Consider the following 21,793-nt stretch of genomic DNA (forward strand, 5'->3'; position numbering starts at 1 on the left):
TTACAAAGTGAATGGACTGAAATGTTAAATGTGAATGTAAATTTCTTATTGCAACTTTTATACTGAGTGTTTGCACTACTACAATTTCTGGAACCTAATTAAAAAATAAAGGAAAAATTTGCTTGAATAAACAGTTGTTTTCCTGAGTGATATTAATTCCATCACACTACATTGTTCTAGAAGGTTGCTTTTCACAGTCTAAGAACTCTAGAAATCTTACAATTTTACATTCACAATTGCCTTATACCAAGGGTGTCAAGATATGCTTGAGGGCCAGATCTGGCCCATGAACACTGTCATCCAGGCCCCAGTACTGCCCCTGGGTCTCGAATTGACCGCATGCAACATGTGCCAGACCAGCCCTGGACACAGGGCTTGGCAGGTGCACCGCATGCAAGATCCACTTGCGTGCAGCACCCACTCTGGCCAGTTCAGCATCTGCACTGTATGTGGTGCCCACCTAGGCCAGTCCATAACTGTGCCACCTGGGCAGAGATGATGCTATTTGTAGCACAGCCCCAGAGCAGATGTCACATGTGCTGGATCTGGCATGCAGAGGGGATGACAGGGGAAGCGCTTGGGGATCCATGGGCCTGATCCAGGCTGGGGATCAGACCTGTACAACTAATCTGGCCCATGGGGCCAGATATATTGACCACACCTCTGCCTTGGACTACAAAGCCCTATGGGCTGAGTCCTACTTCTATTGTGAGTTTTGCATTGACTAGACTGTATGCACCCATACCCTCTGCAAAAGAAGAGAGAAGCAAAGAAGTGCAAATACTGGTAAAATATGGCCACAGAGAAGTGCAGGAGCAACTAGACTGCAGGCTACCTCCTTTTCCCTAGCCAGCAGTAGATGTATATAACACACCCAATGGGAAGTTTTTATTTTCATAGATTCATAGATGTTAGGGTCAGAAGGGACCTCAGTAGGTCCTCAAGTCTGACCCCCCTGCCCTGGGCAGGAAAGAGGGCTGGGGCCAGATGACCCCAGTTAGATGCTTGTCCAGTCTCCCTTTGAAGACCCCCAGGGTGGAGGAGAGCACCACCACCCTTGGAAGCTCATTCCAGATTCCGGCAATCTTTACTGTGAAGAAGTTCTTTCTAATGTCCAACTAAATCTGCTCTCCATCAATCTGTGGCAGTTGTTCCTAGTTACTCCAAGGGGTACCTTAGTAAATAGAGTATCTCCTATTCCCTGCTTCTCTTGCAAAGGCTGAAAAGATCTAGATCCCTCAGTTTCTCCTCGCAGGGCCTTGCCTGCAGGCCTCTGACCATACGAGTGTCCCTCCTCTGAACCTTCTCAATATTCTCCATATTCCTCTTCAAGTGCGGTGCCCAAAACTGGACACAGTACTCCAACTGTGGCTTGACCAGTGCTGCATAGAAGGGAAGCATCACATCCCTGGACCTGTTCGGCGTGCATCTGCTAATGCATGATAAAATGCAGTTAACCTTGTTGATCACTGTCACATTGACGACTCATTTTCATCTTGGAGTCAACTATGACTCCAAGATCCCTTTCTGCTGCTGTGCAGCTGAGAAGGTCGTCCTTCAGCCTGTAAATGTGTTGGTGGTTCTTTTTGCCCAGGTGCAGCATTTTGCACTTGTCTTTGTTGAACTGCATGCTATTTCATTCTGCCCATTTTTTCCAACATGTCCAGATTCACCTGGATCCATTCCCTACCATCTTGTGTGTTAACTTTGCCCCATAATTTGGTCTCATTTGTGAACTTGGACAGAGTGCTCTCTATGCCTTTGTCCAAGTCACTGATGAAAACATTGAATAGCACCAGTCCAAGGTCCGAGCTTTGCAGGACTGCACTGCCTGCATCTTTCCAGGTCAATATCTACCCATCCTCTCTGGGTGCAACCCCTAAGCCAATTTGCCACCCACCTGACCATGTAATCATCTACATCACAGCCCATTGGTTTATTTATGAGAACAAAATGTGATACCATATCAAAGGGGTATCAAAGGAGTTGGTCGAAAAAAAGATATTAGATTCACCCAAAGAACCTTATCTGTCCATACCATATCAAAGGCCTTCTTAAAGTCTAGGTAGATGACATCTACCTCAGCTTCTGCCTCTAAGCATTTTGTGACCTGGTCATAAAAGAAACAAGGTTAGTCAGGCAGGATCTACCTACAGTGAACCTGTGCTGATTTCCTTCCAGCATTATTTCCCCTGCTGGGCTCCTACAAATACGATCCTTAATGTTTTTTTCCACAATTTTCCCAAGAATAGAGATGAGGCTAACTGACCTATAGTTTCCTGGTTCATCCCTCCTCCCCTTCTTGAAAATAGGGACCACATTAGCCCTTTTCCAGTCCTCTGGGACCTGACCGAAGCACTATGAGTACCTGCAGCTCTACTATGACACTGGCCAATTCCTTCAGCACCCTTAGATGAAGTTCATCCAGGCCCACTGACTTGAACACATCCAACCTCTCCAAGTGCCCCTTCACTTAGTCTTCGCTAACATTTGGTGGACTGGTATCCTTCCTGTGTCTGTCTATGATCCAACTGGGAGATTCCTATACTATCCTGTGTCTTTCTTTTGCTCCCTATATACCTGAAGGAGGACTTTTTGTTTTCCTTAATTTTTGTTGCCAGCTCAAATTCTAATCCTGCTTTCATCTTCTTAACTGATTCCCTCCAAGTGCAAGCTGGGCGGTATTCTCCTCCTTGGTAGCTACCCCCTGTTTCCATAGCCTGTATACCTCTTTCTTTGCCCTTAGGCTTTCCTTGACTTTCCTGTTCAGCCAAGAGGGCTTCTTGGCCTCTTTGTCCCCTTTTATGTGCAATGGGATTGTCTCCTTCTGTGCCCATAGGATCGCTCCCTTGAGCAACTACAACCCTTCCTAGACCCCCATTTTGCCCATGCTCTTGAGTTTTAATGACCTAATCTCCTGAGCACATTGAAGTTAGCCTTTCTGAAGTCTAGCACTTCAGCCCTGCTGGTTAGTTTACCCACCCTTTGCCAGATAGTGAATTCAATCAATCAATGGTCACTATCCCCCAGGTTACCTTGTACCTGCAGATTCCCCACCAGGTCATCCCCTGTAGCTAACACCAAATCCAGGAAGGCATTTCCCTAGTAGGATCGTATACCTCCTGTGTTAGGTGGAGGTCCTGTATGCAGGTTAAGAACCTACGTGAGCTGTTAGATTTGGATGACTGCTCCTCCCAGCAGATGTCAGGGTCATTTAGGCCACCCATGACAACCATATCTCTTGACCATATGGCCTCTGAGAGCTGTCTGAAGAATTCCAGGTCTAGCTCATCCTCCTGGTGTGGCGGTCTATAGTAGACCCCCACTACCAAGTCCCTTTCCCTCCAACCCTCTTGTATCCTGACCCACAGTACCTCGGTGTGGCCCTCCTCTGATCCCATCTTGATTATAAAGGATGTATAAAGTTCCTTAATATAGAGAGCAACACCCCTCCCTTTTTTCCCCACTCTATCCCATCTGTACAACCTGTAACCCTCAATGCCTACTGCCCAATCATAAGTAGGGTCCCACCAGGTTTCAGTTAATTCAACCATTCATTAATTTAATGAATGCTACATGAAAACTGAGAACTGGTCTACAGAAAAAAGTAGCACTGTTTAACTAGAACTAGTTTAACAGATCAGATAGGAATTCTGTGCTGGTGTGACTATGTGGACGTTCCTAAATAATTGTATCTATTATTATGCAGTGATTGTGTTTGTCAATTTGCTAGAGATCAAGTGATATTCAAATGAGGCACTCTTATTGTGAAATAAATGTGTCCACATCAGATACTGATAGTGACAGTTAAATCAGGTCTCAGTGTATACATGAGGCTCGGTGCTATAATACCAATACAAAAAAGTATTCGATGGTGTCAGAAAAGTAAAATAATAGCGTATCATCATCATCGTTGTTATGAACTAGTCAATTTCAGTGTTTCCATCACTTCAGTGGGATTTTGATAGCTCCCTAAAGAGAAGCTTTGAAGAAAGTGAGATGATAAGCCTAAGGTATTTACACTGCTGAGAGGAAAATTCATAACGCATTCATTCAAACTGAGGTCTAGTTTCTGCCCTCTGACATACAAATAATTCTCAGAGGTCTACAATGCAAGCAGTTATGGGGTTCAGTAGACGGTCAGACCCAAAAAAAGTAGTACTGATGTGAGTACAGAGCTTTGCAAGAATGTAGTCTCTGCTCCAAGATCTGAATAAACCCTTTGGGAGCATGGTAAAATACAGGTAACTAATTTCCCAGTTCCCCAATCTTAGAAATCTAACCAGAGACTAAGAAACAGGAGAAGTGCTGTATAATATCTTGCAAAGCCTTGTTTTTATTGTTGTATTTTTAGGATTTTGTAACCAGACACTGCAGCCCTTATTCATACAAGTAGTCCAGTCAGAAAAATCTAGAAAGCTACTCACCAGACTGAGAACCTCAAGAGTGGAACCTAAAAAAAAAGGTTGTTGCACAAAAACCACCTCAGTAACAACTGAAGTCCATATTCTTAGTTCATGCTTAGCAGAAATATATTTGCTCTGCAGTTAAAGAAATGCATAACAGCTGGAACAACAATCCAAGTCACAGGCAGCAAAGAATGTCTTTCCCCTCTTTTCTTCTTATGGTAGTAGGCAAGCTGCCTTTGTCAAGTAGATTTTGTGTTCGTGAACAGGAAAAGAATATAGAGGAGGTTGTGGTTTTTTGGGCACAATTAGGTCTTCTGTTTAGCATTTTCAGAGAAGATTACCAAACAAAAAGCATGCGTGTATTAATGCAATCAATTGATGGCACAGATTTGTGAAGCATTGCCAATACAAAGGATTAGAAGGAAGAACTTGGTAATCTTGAGCACTAGAGTAATAGACATAGGATGAAATTAAGTAATACCAAGTGCAAGGCCATGCATTTAGAAATTACTAACAAAATGTAGATTGGAGTAGATTGGAGAATGTAAGATGGGAGTTTATCTGACATGATCCAGAAAGAGAAAGACCTGGATTTATTAGTCTGTCACATGATGACTGCGAACAGCCAGGATGAAGTGGCCATGAAAAGAGTAAACATGATCCTAGGGTTTGGTGGAGGGAACATCATATAGAGACAATAAAGTCTCAGTGCCATTTTACAAGTCCCTGATGAGACCTTATACAGACTACTATGTAGTTACAATCACCCATGTCCAGGATGCAAACTGGAACAGCTACAAAGAAGGATTACCAAGAGTGATCAGTGGAATGGAAAGCTTCTGTTATATGTGGACCTGTTCAGCCTATGACTTGGGCTTGTTCAGCCTAGCCAAAAAAAGAAAAGACTGAACGGGAATATACCTACTCTATAAATACATTGGCGTAAGCACTAGGAAGGAAAAGAACATTTTAAGTTAAGTCCTGATATTGGCACCAAAATATGTGTGTATAAACTAGCCGTGTGAAAATTTAAGCTGGAAAGTACAACTCCATCAGAGGTGTGAAATTCTGGAACAGCCCCCAATATCCAAAACGGGGGCAAAATATTTTTAAAATGGAGTTTAATCAGCTTATCAAAGCGATTACATGATGTGGTCTGGGCAAATCCAGAAGGGATGTAGCCATGTGGTTACACCGCCACTTCAGACCATGCCACAGGAGCAGCAACCAGGGTCTTTTTAAAGTCTTTGAACCCACCCTTCCCCTCTGCTCAGTGGCACATCTCTTCATCTCACCTTCCATTGGCCCCTACCACTGCCACTGTCCCTACTGTCTCCAGCTGCCGTATAGGTGGGGGGAGTTCCCAAGTTGCTCCTGCCTCCCTCTAGCTAGGCTGTGTTGAAAGCTCGGTTCAGCCAAGCTCAGTAGCAGCGGGCAGGTAGATTCTTCCTCTCTGCCAAATCCCTCTGAGTGTTCCCTACCTGCTCAGGGAGGGGATCTCCTCCACCACTGCTACTGTTCCTGGCAGTGCATGGCTTCCAATGCAGCCTGGCTAGGGCAGAGGAAGAGTGGTTCTGGAGCTCACCATGTACTTGGGACAGTGGGGACAGTAGCAGTGATGGGCAGAGGAAGAGGCATGTAGCTGAGGGGAGGACAGGGGAGGGGCCATGGGGCTGAACACAGAGGGGAAAAGAAGGTTCTTATCTTATAAAAAAAAGTCCCTACCTGCTGCTCCCACAGTGTGGTGTGGTCTGCCCACCTCAGTGGAGGTAAGGGGAACTGGGAAAGGAGTTGCAGCCAACAGTACAGTGCAAGTTGCTGCTTCTGCACCCTCCTTTACAAAATCCTAGATCTGCCCATGGATGTGGAGCATGCAATTAGCAGGGACTGGACTCATTGATCCAGGAGGTCCCTTCCATTTCTCTGTCCCCATGTTTCTTAAGTAGCCTGGAAGTAGATTCTTTGTGCTGGAAAACTGGCAGGACACAAGTGTTAGATTGTTTTGTTCAAAATGCTGGACTATAGTTCTGTACCTTCTAGCTTATAAGTTAGGGAACACAACTTGCATTGAACAGTTGTTGCAATGATAGTGAATGCAATGTGTGTTAATCTGAAGTCAGGTAGAAGGCAAGGTAGGGCTGTGCCTTAAAGACTAACTGATTCAGAAAGGCATAAGCTTTCATAGGCAAGAGCCTACTTCTTCGGATGCAATGAGTGAAGTTGTAGAGAGTCCAATTGTAGCATCTGACAAATTAGGATGCAGCCCACAAAAGCTTATGGCTTTCTGAACCAGTTGTCTCCAAGGTTTTAATGTAAGAAAGAGGAGTAGTATTAAGCTACTCTTAAGAGGAGCAATATTAGGCTTAATAACTATTTTTAATTATTTTTCTTTTCTTCGAAAACTGGAGCTTGTCCTAAGTTGATATCAGTCAAAGTAGTTTCACTGAAGTCATTGGACCTATGATAATTTATACAGGTTGACAACTGAGCTCATTGTATTTCACAATTGGAACTATTTTCACATTGTTTTGATATTCTTTTTCTTTTATAGTAAAATATGTACCTGCTTAAAGTGTTGGGTTTTCTTTCTTTTGTTTTTACAACTTCACTGAGATGCTTTTAGCCCATGTTCTTGATTAATGACTCTGCTCAAGTACCCTGAAACTTGGAAGCAGCTTGTTTCCTCTCATGCCTCACTGAACAGTGGAAGCATTTTAGTAGAATAATCACACACTTTAAAATTTTATATTGCTTAAGTAATTAGACAGTAGTGGTAGTGTCTAGTTTCTTGCAGTTGGTTCATAACCTCAGGTGATGTCCTACTATGGGAAGGCCAAACCACCCAGGACTGGAATAACACTATAGAAATGCATTCTCCAGGTCTTATTGTTGTCATGAAATAAAGCTTATAACTAAATAAATGGAGAGAACATTCTGTGTGTTGGCCAGACATTACTGGTTGGCTGTCATTGGGGTTATGCCTATGTCAAAATATTCCAGTTTCACCCAGAGCTCTGCAGCCGTTTCCTCAGTCTGTAGGTCACATAGTTCACTACTGCTGGTGGTGGAACATGATGTTCTGTAGCATAATGAAATGGAAGACTGCTTATGGGTCTTATTCCAGTTTGAGCAGTTCATACACAAAAAGCTACAGCTGGAAAGAGAGACATGTGTTGGAATCTGCTCGCTGTGATTCTGGCACCCTATCAAGTCCATTGAGCTATGGATGGTACAGTTCAGGATGGGGAATAGTAACTGAAGCCCATGCTGTTTGGTGTGTAAGAATCCTGACCTGATTCTACACATCCAGTTCTGTGCAGATTGTTCCTGCTGTTAGCTGCAGTGCACATATGCATAGATTTGCTATAGACTGGCCCAAGGGCAATCAGACCATGAGCTTGCATTAACACTTCATTAGCTCATTATGGACTCTGAAGCTAGTATTTGACCTAAAATTATATTTAGCTACACCCTTAAGAGTGAATGTTGACTGAATAATGCAGGTGTCTACTTTATATTTGCTATACATAATCTGAAGATGACAGAGGATGTACCACAATAAAAAGAGGGCACACACTGCTAGCAACTGATATGTCATATTACACATTGTTAGGACTAAGAGACCAAAGTCCTCGTGTCTGTAGGTCAGTATAACACCTGTGACTTCATTAGACCTGCAGCATTTTAAACCTGCTGAGGATCTGGGTCATTTTAATAGAGCGAGGAGGACCCATCACAATTATTTAGTCTGACCTCCTGCATAGCACAGACCACAGAATCTTGCCTTGTCTGACCACTCTACTGTGCTGCACAAACATATTTGTTTATTATTAGCTGTAATAAAGTAAATGAACATCCATCACTTACTAGTCTCTCAGAGATTTGAAGTTTAGACATTTGTTTGGCTTTGGTCAAGTTGTGCTCATACCATTGCCAAAGGTCATGAAAGCATCACTGACTGTTTTTCCCCAAACTCTATAGTTACTCTGTATGTTTACTGAACTTTGGCAATAATATTCTGTCCTCCTGAACAACACTGCCAGGATAAGTAAAAGGGAGCAGTCACATCAGAAAATACACAGCAAGTTACCGAGGAAGGATTCCAGTTGAATATTAACTCAAATTGACTTCTACGGTGTAGAGCCATACAGAAACAGTAGAAGAGACCAGGTAGTGAATAAATAACATAAGGATAGAACACACCGGGGCATTCTGCTTTGACAGAAATGGATAAGCATGCAATGTACTAGTGAGCTGGATTTTTATGCAAAGGATTCATTTGACGTCACTACAGTGGCAGGCAGCATATTGATTTTATGAAGGTTAATGACCTCCACCACTATTAAAATGTACCCGGTTTATTACCATTGAGGTAATTAGACTTCTTTAAAGTCAAATATTAATCAGTCAACCATCTGGATAAAATAGATAGTTTTCTTTGAGTGGCATTCCTTGGAACATATTAAAAATGGCAATTTATGCATTATTAACCTGAGTTAATGAATCAGAAATAGTGATGATGTTGAGGGCCTTTAAACTTTTTTTCAGTGGATCCTAGCATTGAAATACTTTGAACCCAATTCTCCTCTCCCACAGGTGATTACCGCTTGAAGAGAAGATTGGCCCCTGTTATAGATGGGTGGGTATTAAACTGCTGTTCCCGATATTGCTTGTGAAAGGAATAATCCCACTTTACAGCTCTGTTTACATTAGCACTGTACCTTGGTAAGGCTGCAAAGGTTTTGCTAGCAAGATGGTGATGTCACCTTCCTGACTATTTAGGGATGCTGGGGGGGAAGAAGGATCAAGGTCAAAGCTTTAATATTAGGATGCCAAAAGTTAAAAGCACTGAAAAAAAGACCATTTCAAGGGTTCTGCCGTAAGTTTAGTACTCAACGCCCGCTCAGGCCTTTGACGTTTTTGCCCTGAAATTATGCTTAGGTAGCTACAGAAAAACCTTCTTTTTGGGTTTACTAAGCATTCATAAATCTATCTATTTCATTTCCACCCAGAAAGTTGCAGAGCTGTTGAGAACAGGGGATATGCTCGCAGAAGCAGAAAGAATACCACCCCCCACTACCGCTGTCAAAAATACTGTGGCTAATTATTAGTAACATCATCCTGAAACATTCTGCTGTGACTGAATTTTTCTGAAGAACCAAAGATTCAGATTTTCCACAGGTATCTAAGCATGTTAATGATACAGATAGATGTCTGGCAGTAGTGTAACTGAGGGGCAGAGGAAGTGGGGGAGAGGCCGGACACTAGCCCTAGGAGCCAACTTCAAGAAGGCATCAGAATGATGTCCCCCTCTAGAATGGCACATCCAATCTAATTTAGATCAACTGAGGAAGTGCACTAACTTAGATTGAAATCAAGTTAACATGATCTTATGAAAAGCTCCGGAGCTTTTCTCTCATCTGAAGCAGTATGCCCCCTGGCCATAGCAGCCAAGCTGGAACAGATCTGTGTTGCCCAGCTGTAGGAGGTGAGTGCCAGGACACCAGCAAAAGCAGCCCGGTGCTGCCTGGCTGTGGAAGCTCAACTGGAGCAGCCCTGCACCACCCAGCCATAAAGCTCAAACATCAAGACACAGTGTAGGAACTGTTCTGCATTGCACAGCTGTTGGAACTGGGTACAGGTATGGGGACATAGCAGGGACAGTGGGGATCTTTGAATCCCTGAGACAGAGAATGACCCTTCTATAACCTGGCATTGCAGAACTGCCCTAGCACAATTTCTAGGACTAGGTGGCATAAGGCTGCTCCAGCTCAGTTCTGGCACACCACACCTACAGCTGGGTGATGTGAGCCTTCTCCACCTCGACTTTAATGGCCTTGGGGCCCAAGATGCTCCAGAGATGGCAAAGGATCGCTCGTCCTCCTTCCCTCAAGAAGTGTTGTCCCTGGCACCAAAATTAAGAGTTATGCCTCTGCCTACAAGGATGGTCAAAAGTTGCCTGGGCACCTCATTTCTATTTGGATCAAAGGGAAATGATTGTCTACACCCTTCTGAAAAATCCCATTAGGAACCTGTCTGCATTTTTAGGCAGCTAACGGTATGTACAGCCATTACTTTTAGGTCAATCTAACCAGGGTTAGCTTGATCTAAATGCCCATCCATGCAGGTATTTGGAGCGGTTAAATGGGGTAAAAAAGGCACATCCAATCTAAGTTAGATTACCTGAGGAAGTGCACTAACTTAAATTGAAATCAAGTTAACGTGATCTTATGAATGCCAGTATGTTTTCAAAGTACAGCCCCAGATCTGGGAAACCCCAACTGCTCCATCCAGTCCAGGCCTGTGCTAATCCCATCCTCCTGACCCCGACTGCTATTTTTAGGTCCCCATTCCCTACTGGGCAAATGCCCCTCTGCAGACCCACCAAATCTCCTGTCCCAATTCTGCCAACTCCCTCCCCCACACCCAGATCCACCAACCCCCTTGCAGACCCACTACCCCCTAATCACACCCACCCCTTCCCCTACCTTGTGTTACTTGCTTCAGTTTCCCCACATGACTCCCAGAATTGATGAACACATGTACATGCCACTCCTGGATGCAGCAAACTGTTGCATGTGTCCATTCCTAGTCTAGATGTAGACAGCTTAAAGTAAGTTGTCTACATCTAGACTGGGTGCAGCTATCACTTATTTGAGTCCTATTTAGCTACAGGCTAGATCCACAAGGGGACTTAAACAAGGGAACTACTAATTTAGTTCAAACCCCTGCTCAGATTCTGCCTAACCCCACAGGCACATAAAGTATTTAAACAACTCAGTTCCTGTAGGGCTGTAGGAGGCAAGATGCTTGCCTGGAAGTGACAGTCTTGACAGTTGATGAGACGCTCAGTGCCAGTCTTATACCTAAGTCCCATCTGGGTGTGTCTACACAAGATATTTACTGCAGACTTGCCTAATTAGCTCCACAATAAACATCTTGGTGGTTACAGTTGCAGCCCTAGTAGGCCACAGGAAACCAAGAAACTCTGCAACAGGTCAGTACTTGTAAATACAAGTAATATATCTTGCTGCAGAGTTTTTTTGTGCACAGCAACGTACATGTAGAAGCTGACTGGTCTGGCTGGGGCATGAGGGTGCTCCAGTATGGGGGCTGGGACATGAGGGTGCTTCAGTTTGGGAGCTGCCTGCTGGCTAGTCCCCCACTGGAGGGGGGCACCTTTGTGCCCCAGCCATCCCCTCTGCAGCACAGGGAGCCTGGGTGAAGCAACCCCAGGCTGGCTGGCTGACTCCCAGCTGGGGCTGCTCTTACCCAGCTCAATGTGCTGTGGTCCTGCACGCACATTCAAATAGTACACCTAGGAGCAATAAGCTCTGGTACGATATGTACCAGAGTTTTTTGCTGTGATTTAATTGAATGTGTAGATGTGCCCTCTGTATATAAAAACTAGATGTTTCTCCTTCTGAAGAAAAGAACTTGCTACAGGCAATCTCAGGGCATTTGTAATAGTCTGGGCTCTACACAAAACATACACAGGCAGGAAAAAGAGGCAGTATAGCTCCATATATGATTTATCTGTTCAGTAGCTGAAGCATTTAGGCAGGAAGTGGGACAGCTGGGTTTAATGTGCTCATCTCTAGACATTATATTCACTCTTTTATATTAAGTATAAGGCCTGTAGTCTCTCCTTCTTCATCACCATCTCCTACCAGTCAGGTTGAAAAGGCAGCAAAGGAGAGAATGAAAGTCACACACATGATTACTCCATTGCTTTGTAGTTACAACATTCTTCTGGGAGTTCAAATTCCCTAAGGTAGAGCAGAGATTGAACAACCTGAGTCTTTCACATCCTGAGCACGTTCAATTGAGCTATTAGGCAAAACCTCCTTCCAGATATAGTTGGAATAAAGGCCTTTTTGCTTTACTAGAGTTTTGAAGATTGTGAATCCATCATGGAGAGGAGAATGCACCCCAAAGTAAGACATCTAAATTCTATGTGGTTGTTTATTTTTAATGTATTTAATTTATAGGATGCCTTTTCCAAGAGAACAGACTCATTTATAAAACAGGAGAACCATCAAGAGAATAAAACTTAAGAACCAAGTAAAAATTCAAAATAGACCAAGCAATATTGCAGCCTAGTCTTGCCTGCTAAACACCTGCCCATAGAAGAAGGTCTCGCAACTCTCCAGAAGCCATTCAAGCTCAGGCGCTGGAGGGCCTCAACAGGTGAATAATTCTTGACCTGAGGAGAGCCCTCTGAGAATGATGTCTACATGCTTTTGAAAAGTTGATTTGGTGCATTGATGGTACTTGCAAGAGGACCTTAGGGATGACAGGGGCATAAGGGGAAAGCCAGTCCCTTTAGGTATGCAGGGTCCAGACCATTTAGAGCCTTGTGCCAAAACCAGCACCTTGAATTTGACTTATATGTTTTAACTAACTGGAAAAAAAGACTTTGTCTCCTCAGTCACTTACACATTTTAAAATGTTCTTTAGAAAACTTTAGTCATGGTAAAAATTTCATAGTGATATTGCTAATAATTTTTAACAATGGAGGGAGATTGTCCTTCAGCTGGCATATCCCTTTTTATTAAAAGCATAGAAACTTTCTGGGTAGAGATTAAATAGATTTGTAAATCTATAAATCGTTCTGACTTTAACCTGTAATTTTAATTCCTTATTCCTTTTTCTTATTTCATTTTTCTTCTAAAGCCTAGTGGAATGGTAGCATGAGCAACACGGAAGACTATAGTTTGATTAGGCTAAAGGCCAGATGTCTATAGAATTTAAATTAACATATCTCACCCAGTCATTTCTGCACTGAACCCATAATTTCTATTAGGAGATTAGAGAAATTTGAATTTCACATCACAAAATAAAGTCTAGAATGAAACCTGTGGTCTATCTCAGCACTACCTCCCCCATTAGAGCAACTGGTGTTTTGGCTTTGGCCTCTCCCTCCTGGAAATTACGCTCCACTAAAAGAGAAATGCACTTGTTGGCAGCTTTATCAGCAGTCCCAATGGGGAAGTGAAGCACTAACAAGTAGAAATGGAGACTGCAACAAGGGGTGGGAGCTCAAGATACAGATAGATGGACAGATTCAGAGAAAGTCTTCACTGTAACAACACAGATCATTTCTTGGTATGCTGCCAAATTATTCCAATTTTGCTCTCTCCTGGTGAGGCAATTCAGTTATCACAAACTCCCATAACAGAGTTAACACATGCATTTGAACTAAAATGAAAGGTTTGAAATTTGAAGAGAAATAAAACAAACATCTTTTTTTCTTCTTTTTTGTACCGGTATTAAAGACTTAGTAGTTAGAATCACAGAAATCTTAGAAAGTTAGAATTGGCAGGGACCTTAGGCAGTCATCTAGTACAATCTTCTGCACAAACAGGCTATATCATCCCAGACAAGACTTCATCTAGCCTGGTCTTAAAAAGCCCCAAAAATGGAGATTCCACCACCTTTCTGGGTAACCTGCTCCAGTGCTTTACTATCCTCCTAGTGAGAAAGTTGTTCCTAATATGGAACCTAAACTTCCCTTGCTGCAACTTGAGACCATTTCTCCTCGTTCTGTTATCTGTCACCATTTCCATTGCCCTCCACTGGATTCTCTCCAATTTGTCCACAGCCTTTCTGTAGTGGGGGTCCCAAAACTGGACATAGTACTCCAGCTGTGGCCTCACCAGTACCGAATAAAAGGAAATAATCACCTTCATTCAATCTGCTGACAGTGCTGCTACAAATGCAGCCCACTATGCCACTGGCCTTCTTCATAACAAGGGCACCCTGTTGGCTCCTATTCATCTTATTGTTCACTGTAAACCCCATGTCCTTTTCTGTAGAGCTGATGCTCATCCAGTCAGCCCCCAGACTGTACTGGTGCTTGGGATTGTTCCATCCTAAGTGCAGAACTTTGCACTTGTCCTTATTGAATCCCATGAGATTTCTTTTGGTCCAGTCATCCAATTTGTTTTGGTCTCTCTGAATCCTAGCCCTGCCCTCCGATGTACCTACTATTCCCTGTAGCTTTGTGTCCTCTGCAAACTTGCTGAGGGTGCACTGTATTCCATCTTCCAGGTCGTTGATGAAGAAATTGAACAAAACTGATCCCTGGACTGACCCCTGGGGCACTCCACTTGACACCAACTGCCAACTAGACATCGAGCCATTGACTACCACCCTCTGAGTCTGATGATCCAGCCAGTTTTCTATCATCTTTACAGTCCATTTATCCAAACTCTACTTCCTTAGTTTGCTTGAGAGAATGTTGTGGCAGACCGTATCAAAGGCCTTGCTAAAATCAGAATATATCATGTCCACTGGTCTTCCTGAATCCACAGAGCCAAACATCTCATCATAGAAAGCAATCAAGTTGGTCCAAGTCATGCTTGTCCTTGGTGAATCCATGCTGACTCTTCCTAAGCACCTTCTTGTCCTCCAAGTGGTTGGAATGGATTCCTTGAGGATCTGCTCCATGATTTTTCCAGGGACTGACATGAGACTGACCGGTCTGTAGTTCTCTTCATCCTCCTTCTTCCCTTTCTTAAATATTTTCCCTTTTCCAATCATTCAGGACCTCTCCTGATTGCCATGAGATTTTTAAGATGATAGCCAGTGGTTCTGCAATCACATCAGCCGACTCCCTTAGCACCCTCAGGTATATCACATCCAGCCCCATGGACTTGCACACATCCAGCTTTTCTAAATACTTCCTAACCTGATCTTTTGCCACTATTGGCTGCTCACCTCCTCCTCAAGCTGTGCTGCTAGGTGCAGCAGTCTGGGAGCTGACCTTGCCTGTGAAGACTGACATGAAAAAGGCATTGAGTACTTCAGTATTTTCTGCATCGTTTGTCACTAGGTTACCTCCCCCATTTAGTAAAGCACCCACACTTTCCCTGATCATCTTCTTGCTGACATATTTATAGAAACCCTTCTTGTTACCCTTCATATCCCTTGCTCGCTGCAACTCCAATTGCACTTTGGCCTTCCTGATTTCATTCCTGTATGCCAAAGCAATACTCTTATACTCATTCCTAGTTGTTTGTCCAAGTTTCCACTTCTTTTTGTGTTTTAGCTCACTGAAGAATTCCCTACTAAACCAAACTGGTCTTTTGCCATATTTGTTAGTTTCCCTGTGCACTGGGATTGTTCATTCCTGTGCCTTCAGTACGGTTTCTTTAAAATACAACCAGCTCTCCTAGACTCCTTTCCCCTCAGACTGGCCTCCCAAGGGATCCTGCCCATCACTTCCCTGAGTGATGAGACATTATCACTTGTATGAAGTGCCAGGTTGGGGCAGGGATCTGCAGGTCAAAGATGAACCTACTCTTTCAGGGTGGGCATTTAGATAAAGACATAGAAAAGACCAGTGCAACAGGGACTCTATGGGGGGGCGGGGAGAAATGAGGAAAGAAGAAAAATAAAGAGAAAAGAAAAGGTAAAAAAGAGGATAAAAAATAGCTAACAAAGGAACAGAAAGAAGAAAAAGAAAGGAGCAAGAGATTTAAGATTTCATGTCAATGGGTGTGAGAAAGTACCTTTGAGAAGAGTTGAGGAATAAAGTATAATGGAAATTTAAAAGAACATATATTGGTCTACATATGCAGGATAAGAAACAAAGGGGAGAGGCCATGGAATAGTAGGTTGAGAAATGCAAATGCTTTCTTCTGCAATTCCACCTTTATTGTAACTTGTCTTTTCCATTATCATTGGAAAGAAAAAGGAGAGACTGGGAGCAACTACAGTGGGGAAACCAGCTCAGAAAGGGGAAAGGAAGATGCACACTCTACTCTCCCTTATACAGAAGCAGCCATGTCCACTTAATCGATGTTTACCAAACCATCCCTTTCAGCATTTCTTTTCTTAAAGGATCTCAGTGTCTCCATCACACACAGCCAAATTGCTCTAGAAAAAAACAGTGGAGATTAACAGTAAGATTTGCTTGCAAAATAGCACAGAAGTGAACTGGAAATATTGTGGGAAATGACAATTCTTCATTCAGTTCTTGGGAGGCATTGCAAAAGAGATGGGCCCTAGAGAAGGAATTGGAATCCAGAGAGGGGATAAATGAGACATTCTATGGGATGGACAAGTGATGTTGGAGCCATCATGGTCCAGAAAGTATGCAAGAGCCAAGGTTTTCTTAGGGTGATATCTTTTATTGGACCACCTATGTTGTTGGGATAGTCAGACAAGCCTTCAAATGCAGGACCTGAGGAACAATGTCTTGTTTCCTAAAGCTTTTCTAACTCTATCCCAACTACACAGTTGTTCCAATAGAAGATAATACTCTAAGAATTCCTTGCCTCTCCTATTCTATGGGGTCACTCTATGAGGTCGCTCTCTGGGGGGCAATGTAGAAAAATGCAGAGAACTATGGTTGGAGGGATGGGGAAGTACATGACAGATGCCCAGGCAGCAGCAACAACACAGCAGGATGATATGGAAGGGAGCAAAGTCATTGCTTTTAGACGCAAGGCCTTAAAAGGAATAAGAAGTTTTAATAGGCAGTTAAAGACAGATGAAGGAATGGAGCAAACACAAAATTGCTCAGATCTGAGCAATAGCACAGCCTCAACTGATTAGCATTGTGCAATGATGTCTGCATCCTTGCCTGGCTGAAATAGGCTATGAATTTGTGTCCTGTTGCCAGAGCAAAGCAATGCAAACATTGCAGCACTATGTCAGGACATTGCTTTCTGCTCTGCGCTATATAAGGAAGCAGCTCTGCAAGTACAGTACCACTGACCTAGTTGATTCTTTTATCAAGCCACAGTACTCCTAGTTTGAAAGGCTAGCTACTAATATTCAAAATGAGGTAAGGGCTGGTCTACCCTCCTCTGTGTATAACAGACTGAGGATTTTACTCTGGGACTTTTGCCCAGCCACAAACATCTCAAAATAGTTTTTGTTTAGTTCTCTGAATGTTCTTGTAGGGACCTCCACTGGGAGTATATGAAATAAATAGCTTATCCTAGACAGACTATTTATTTTCAGGATGTTTACTTGTGCAATCCATGTGATTGTAAAGTGCCTCAATTTCTCAAGCTCTCTTTCAGTTCCTTTGGGGCATATAACTTAAACCAAGCATCTTGCCCCATTTACTGATGGATTGTTAGTCCTAAATATTGAGTTGGTAGTTTCTAGTGCCCTATTTAAAGTGTAATTATTAATACAGCTAGAGTGGGTAATTTAATAGCCTAAGATCAGGTTTGAAATACATCAACTCCCTTAGAACAGCAAGTTCAAGTCCCAGCAAAGTCATCTCAGCTCTTCATTTTTCTGTGATGGAGAAAATATGTTCTATGCACCTTTATTATTATGCATGGATTATTTGGATAAGGCCCTGCTGGGTCATTCATGAAGATTACATGACAATTTTTTAAAGGAGGACCGTACTGCAATGTCTCTGTAAATGTCTTTCCCTTCTTCCCCCACCCACTTGTGCAGTGTATTGTACATCAGTTGCTTACCACCCTCACCGGTGAGGCAATTCAGCAGTGTTGTGTGATACAGTTTTGAACTCAGTTTGAAAAGGAACTTGGGTGCAACATGAAAAAAAAGATATCATTACAGCTTCGTGCCTTTCTCACCTCCACACTGATATTTTTGAGCAGTTGTTTCAAGGGGTTTCCACAAGCAACCATGCCATTTTCATTGTAAACAGGGTAATATTATGACCAGCTGCATTAATTAAAGATACTTTCATGGCAAAGTGCCTGCCAGCTGTTTCTTTTTTACCCCACCCGCATCCCTATTATAAGGGCGAGGTAGAACAAAAGGCTAAGAAAAAAATCAAGGCAAGCATGAGAACAAAATTCTGTTTTTTTGCAAAGCAGTAAAATTCTTGGGGCTAGATCCTCAGCATAGCATGAAGCTTATGTACCATACAGGGCTTTTTTGAATGGATGTGCAAAAGGCCAGAGAGACAAAAGTGGTGGTTATCCCAACAAATGTAGTTAGACTGACCTACAAACTGCACAGAGCCAAACTTACATTCCCTGTGACGAGCATCACTTTAGTTTTCTTGTTTTACTTAATTTGCAATTGAGTCCACATCAAAGCTTTTATAAGGATGGTAAAACATATGATTAGGAGGAACTAGAGGATGAATTACTTCACCTCATTACAAAAGAGAATCCTGGGAAATTACCTGGGTTATAAGAGCTTTGGTGGCACTGAAAGCCAAGCTAACTGGGAATCAGGGAAGCAGTGATAAAGAAGTCTGTTAATACCAGGTAGCTCCAGGAGGTCTGGTAAGATTGTTTCACAAGAAGCCATAAAGAATTACAAAACCATTCTCAGTAGAGTCTAATTCCAGTATGGTTTGGCTTATTCCAGTATGGTTTTGGAGTACCCTACTAAACAAAGTAACCTGGATTTTTTTTAAACCCTTACAATAGCAAAAAAATTCCACATGCAAACACTTTCACTGGAAAGAACCAGAATTCTAACTTTAGAAGCAGAACTAATTCCCTATTACAAAGTTAAGTGTTAACTTATGATTGTGACTGTGTTTTCTGCTAAGAACATCTGTGCCTGTAGGTTAAAAGAATGTGTGTTCAGTAATGGTGAGTTTCTATGAAAAGAATATTTTTTAGAAATATACATCTTAAAAGGTTAGGATCTACTTAAAAGATGGCAGCAGGGGAAATCTCTAACCATAGTTACAGTCCAAAATGGAGGAAAAAAACAGTGACTAAACTGGATTCTGGGGTAGTGCAATGCACAAAGTATATTTCAAATATAAACTGATTAGATAAGATATTAGAATAACTGAAGTGCCTTAAAGTGTTGATGATCCTGCCTCTCTCTCATTTGGAGTCTTCTAAAGATGCAAAATGGGTTAAAAACTGCTTACCTCAGGTATAATCTTTTGCACAGGTGCAAACAACCTCTTGGAAACTGTGGGGAATTAGATCCCATGACCTCAATGGAAGGGCTGATTATTGTATTTAAGGTAGTTAACTCTACTCTGTTTGTGGTTCATACATTTGCTTCATGCCTTTTCTGTTCAGTATTTAATACAATAAAAGCTGCTAAATTGAGCACTACTAAATGTTTATAAGACCACTGAAGAATGATGTTTATACCCTGCTGACATTCAACTTTAAGATGCAGTTCTTCCTAAAATTTAAACGGTTTTTTTTCTTCTCTTAAGAAATCAAAGTTCCTCTTGTTGTCTTCTAGACTTTGTGCCCTATTAAAGCCCTGAATTTGAAAATGGTTTTGGCAACAGCAAACTCCTTTTGTACAATCAGAGTCCAACAGCAGAAGTAAGGAAAATAACTGCTTTCCTTGTACTTCTTCTTCTGGTGCTTCTGCAGTATTTTCAAGTCAGATTCTGTCAGATAAGTGCAAGATTTATTTAAAGCTTGATACCATCTCTTGATAAACTTTTCTATAGTTTGGCTATGCCTGTAGTCCAGTTTTGTTGCGCTAAAATTGATGGGAGCTTGGTTGCCAAAAATCTGGCAACTTCAGGATCTCACCTACAATAGACTGGAGTGGAAATTTCTCATACTACTAATTTTTGTGTGCTTTGACTCTTGCATAAGGAGGCTTTATAATTGGGTTACACTATGCTAATGATTTTGAAATACAGCAATTATGAACTGTCAAATACTGTGACCCAAAAAGATTTATTAAGTTTCCATAGTCAATTCAGAGGAATAAGACTATGCTAGCCTCCATACTTTCAAAGAAAACTGCAGATATCATGAAGATAACTTACACCAAGAATTTTATTTATTTATTTATTTATTTATCTGGAAGTCGCACATGTAGAGTGTATGTGTGAGTGAAGGCAGAAAAGTGCCTACTGATATCTTTCTTTATAAAGTATGCCATCTTCTCATGCTTAATCCTTTTGCTTGCATTTTTTACAGTTACCTCCTATACAATTAATTTACATGGAAGAGAAACCTTTCATAACATAAAAGTTGTCAAAGTACAACCATAAACTATTGACACTTAATTTTTAAAATGCTTTGGAATCTTAAACTGCACTGGCTGAGAATAAGCATGAGAAATGGGGTTTCTCATTGCTTAAATAGTGTACCATCAGAATTGTGCATATAGTAAAAGCCTGAATTTGTTTTTGAAAGACCTAACTATTTCTTCTTTTGGATTAAAGACATACAACATAATTTGAAAATGTCCGAGGAAGAAGATTCTTTTTTAAATGTCAGAAGATCTATGAACAAAACAGCAGTGAAACATAGTACTCCAGTGGACTCGGTGTTCTCCCAAAGTATGTTATCTCTGGATCTAACAAATGAATCTTTCAAAGAACAGGACACAAGCAAGAAAATCTATGGGTCTCCAATGGCAAAACCATTCCAAGAACAGCGAATGCACCTTGAAACACGCATCTCTCAAGTTATATTTCCAAGAAGGCTCTCCACAGTATTGGACTCAGAGGAATCAAAGGAAGAGATGAGCCACAGCTCTCGGATTATATTTCCTAGAAGAAGGCTTTCAACAGTATTGGCTTCAGAAGAATCAAATGAAGGGCCAAGTTATGAGGCGATCCTTCCCACTTCCGTAAAGGAAGAAGCTGAAGTCCCTGCTGAACCGCCCAAAAAGAAAGTGAGGGTAACTTCAAAACGTTCACATACAGAGCTGGTTACTGGAATACCAGGAATAAAAGATCCAACACGAAGAAGAAGAAGAAAAAAGAAATTTGAAAGAGAACTTGTGGTAATAGTATCTTTTTAATTTTTCTTCTACATTTATATGATCTTTGGAAATGGATTTCCAAAGGTTCCTAGCAGTTCAGGAAATTCTTAACTCTATTCATAAGGTGCTTTAAATTATCCAAGATTTTGCTGCAGATTTTGCTGCTACCTCCATTCACAAAAAATGACCATGAACTATACAAGCCCAAGCAAACAGCAACTTACAGGCCCCTGGCATATATTACACTTAAAACATGATTAACCAATTAGCCATGTCTTTAGTAACCCAAACACACATTCATGCTATTAATGGCATGATAAAACAGGGAATAAGCCACAACTCATTCTTCAAAATATATAACACTGTGACCGTTTCCCATTGTACCTCAAATAGATGGTCCAAGTTACATGGTCAGGCCAAGCAGGTGACTGCTGCTAGCCCAGGGGTACATCAGAATCAAGGGCTTCCATGTGCCTCCAATGCTGGGAGTGGCAGTCAGCCAACTGGGGTTCCCAGTCTCAGGACTGCATCAGAGTCAAGGGCTTCCAAGGGTGAAAATGCCAATAGCTGACTGTTTTGCTACTTGGTGATGCAGAAGGAAACCCAGAATCATGATATTGTTCCAGCAATATGGTGCCAGTGGGACCCGATACCCGATCCCACAATTGTGCCTCCTGTCATAGATTCATAGATGCTAGGGTCGGAAGGGACCTCAACAGATCATC

The 21,793-nt window shown here is 42.1% G+C and overlaps 1 protein-coding gene across 1 annotated transcript in view; it reads left to right on the forward strand.

Annotated features, from left to right (window-relative positions):
• Positions 1 to 19,242: 19,242 nt before the first annotated feature.
• LOC109323074 overlaps positions 19,243 to 21,793 on the forward strand; it is a 4,307-nt gene continuing 1,756 nt past the window's right edge. Inside the window, exons 1-2 of the mRNA XM_019554516.1 lie at positions 19,243 to 19,347; positions 20,524 to 21,089. Of these exons, the coding sequence (XP_019410061.1) occupies positions 20,544 to 21,089 (546 nt within the window). The 5' untranslated portion in view covers positions 19,243 to 19,347; positions 20,524 to 20,543. The remainder of the gene's footprint in view (positions 19,348 to 20,523; positions 21,090 to 21,793) is intronic.

The sequence above is a fragment of the Crocodylus porosus genome, unplaced genomic scaffold (assembly GCF_001723895.1).
Source record: "Crocodylus porosus isolate Cpor-Errol unplaced genomic scaffold, CroPor_comp1, whole genome shotgun sequence".
Classification (NCBI taxonomy): Eukaryota; Metazoa; Chordata; order Crocodylia; family Crocodylidae; genus Crocodylus; species Crocodylus porosus.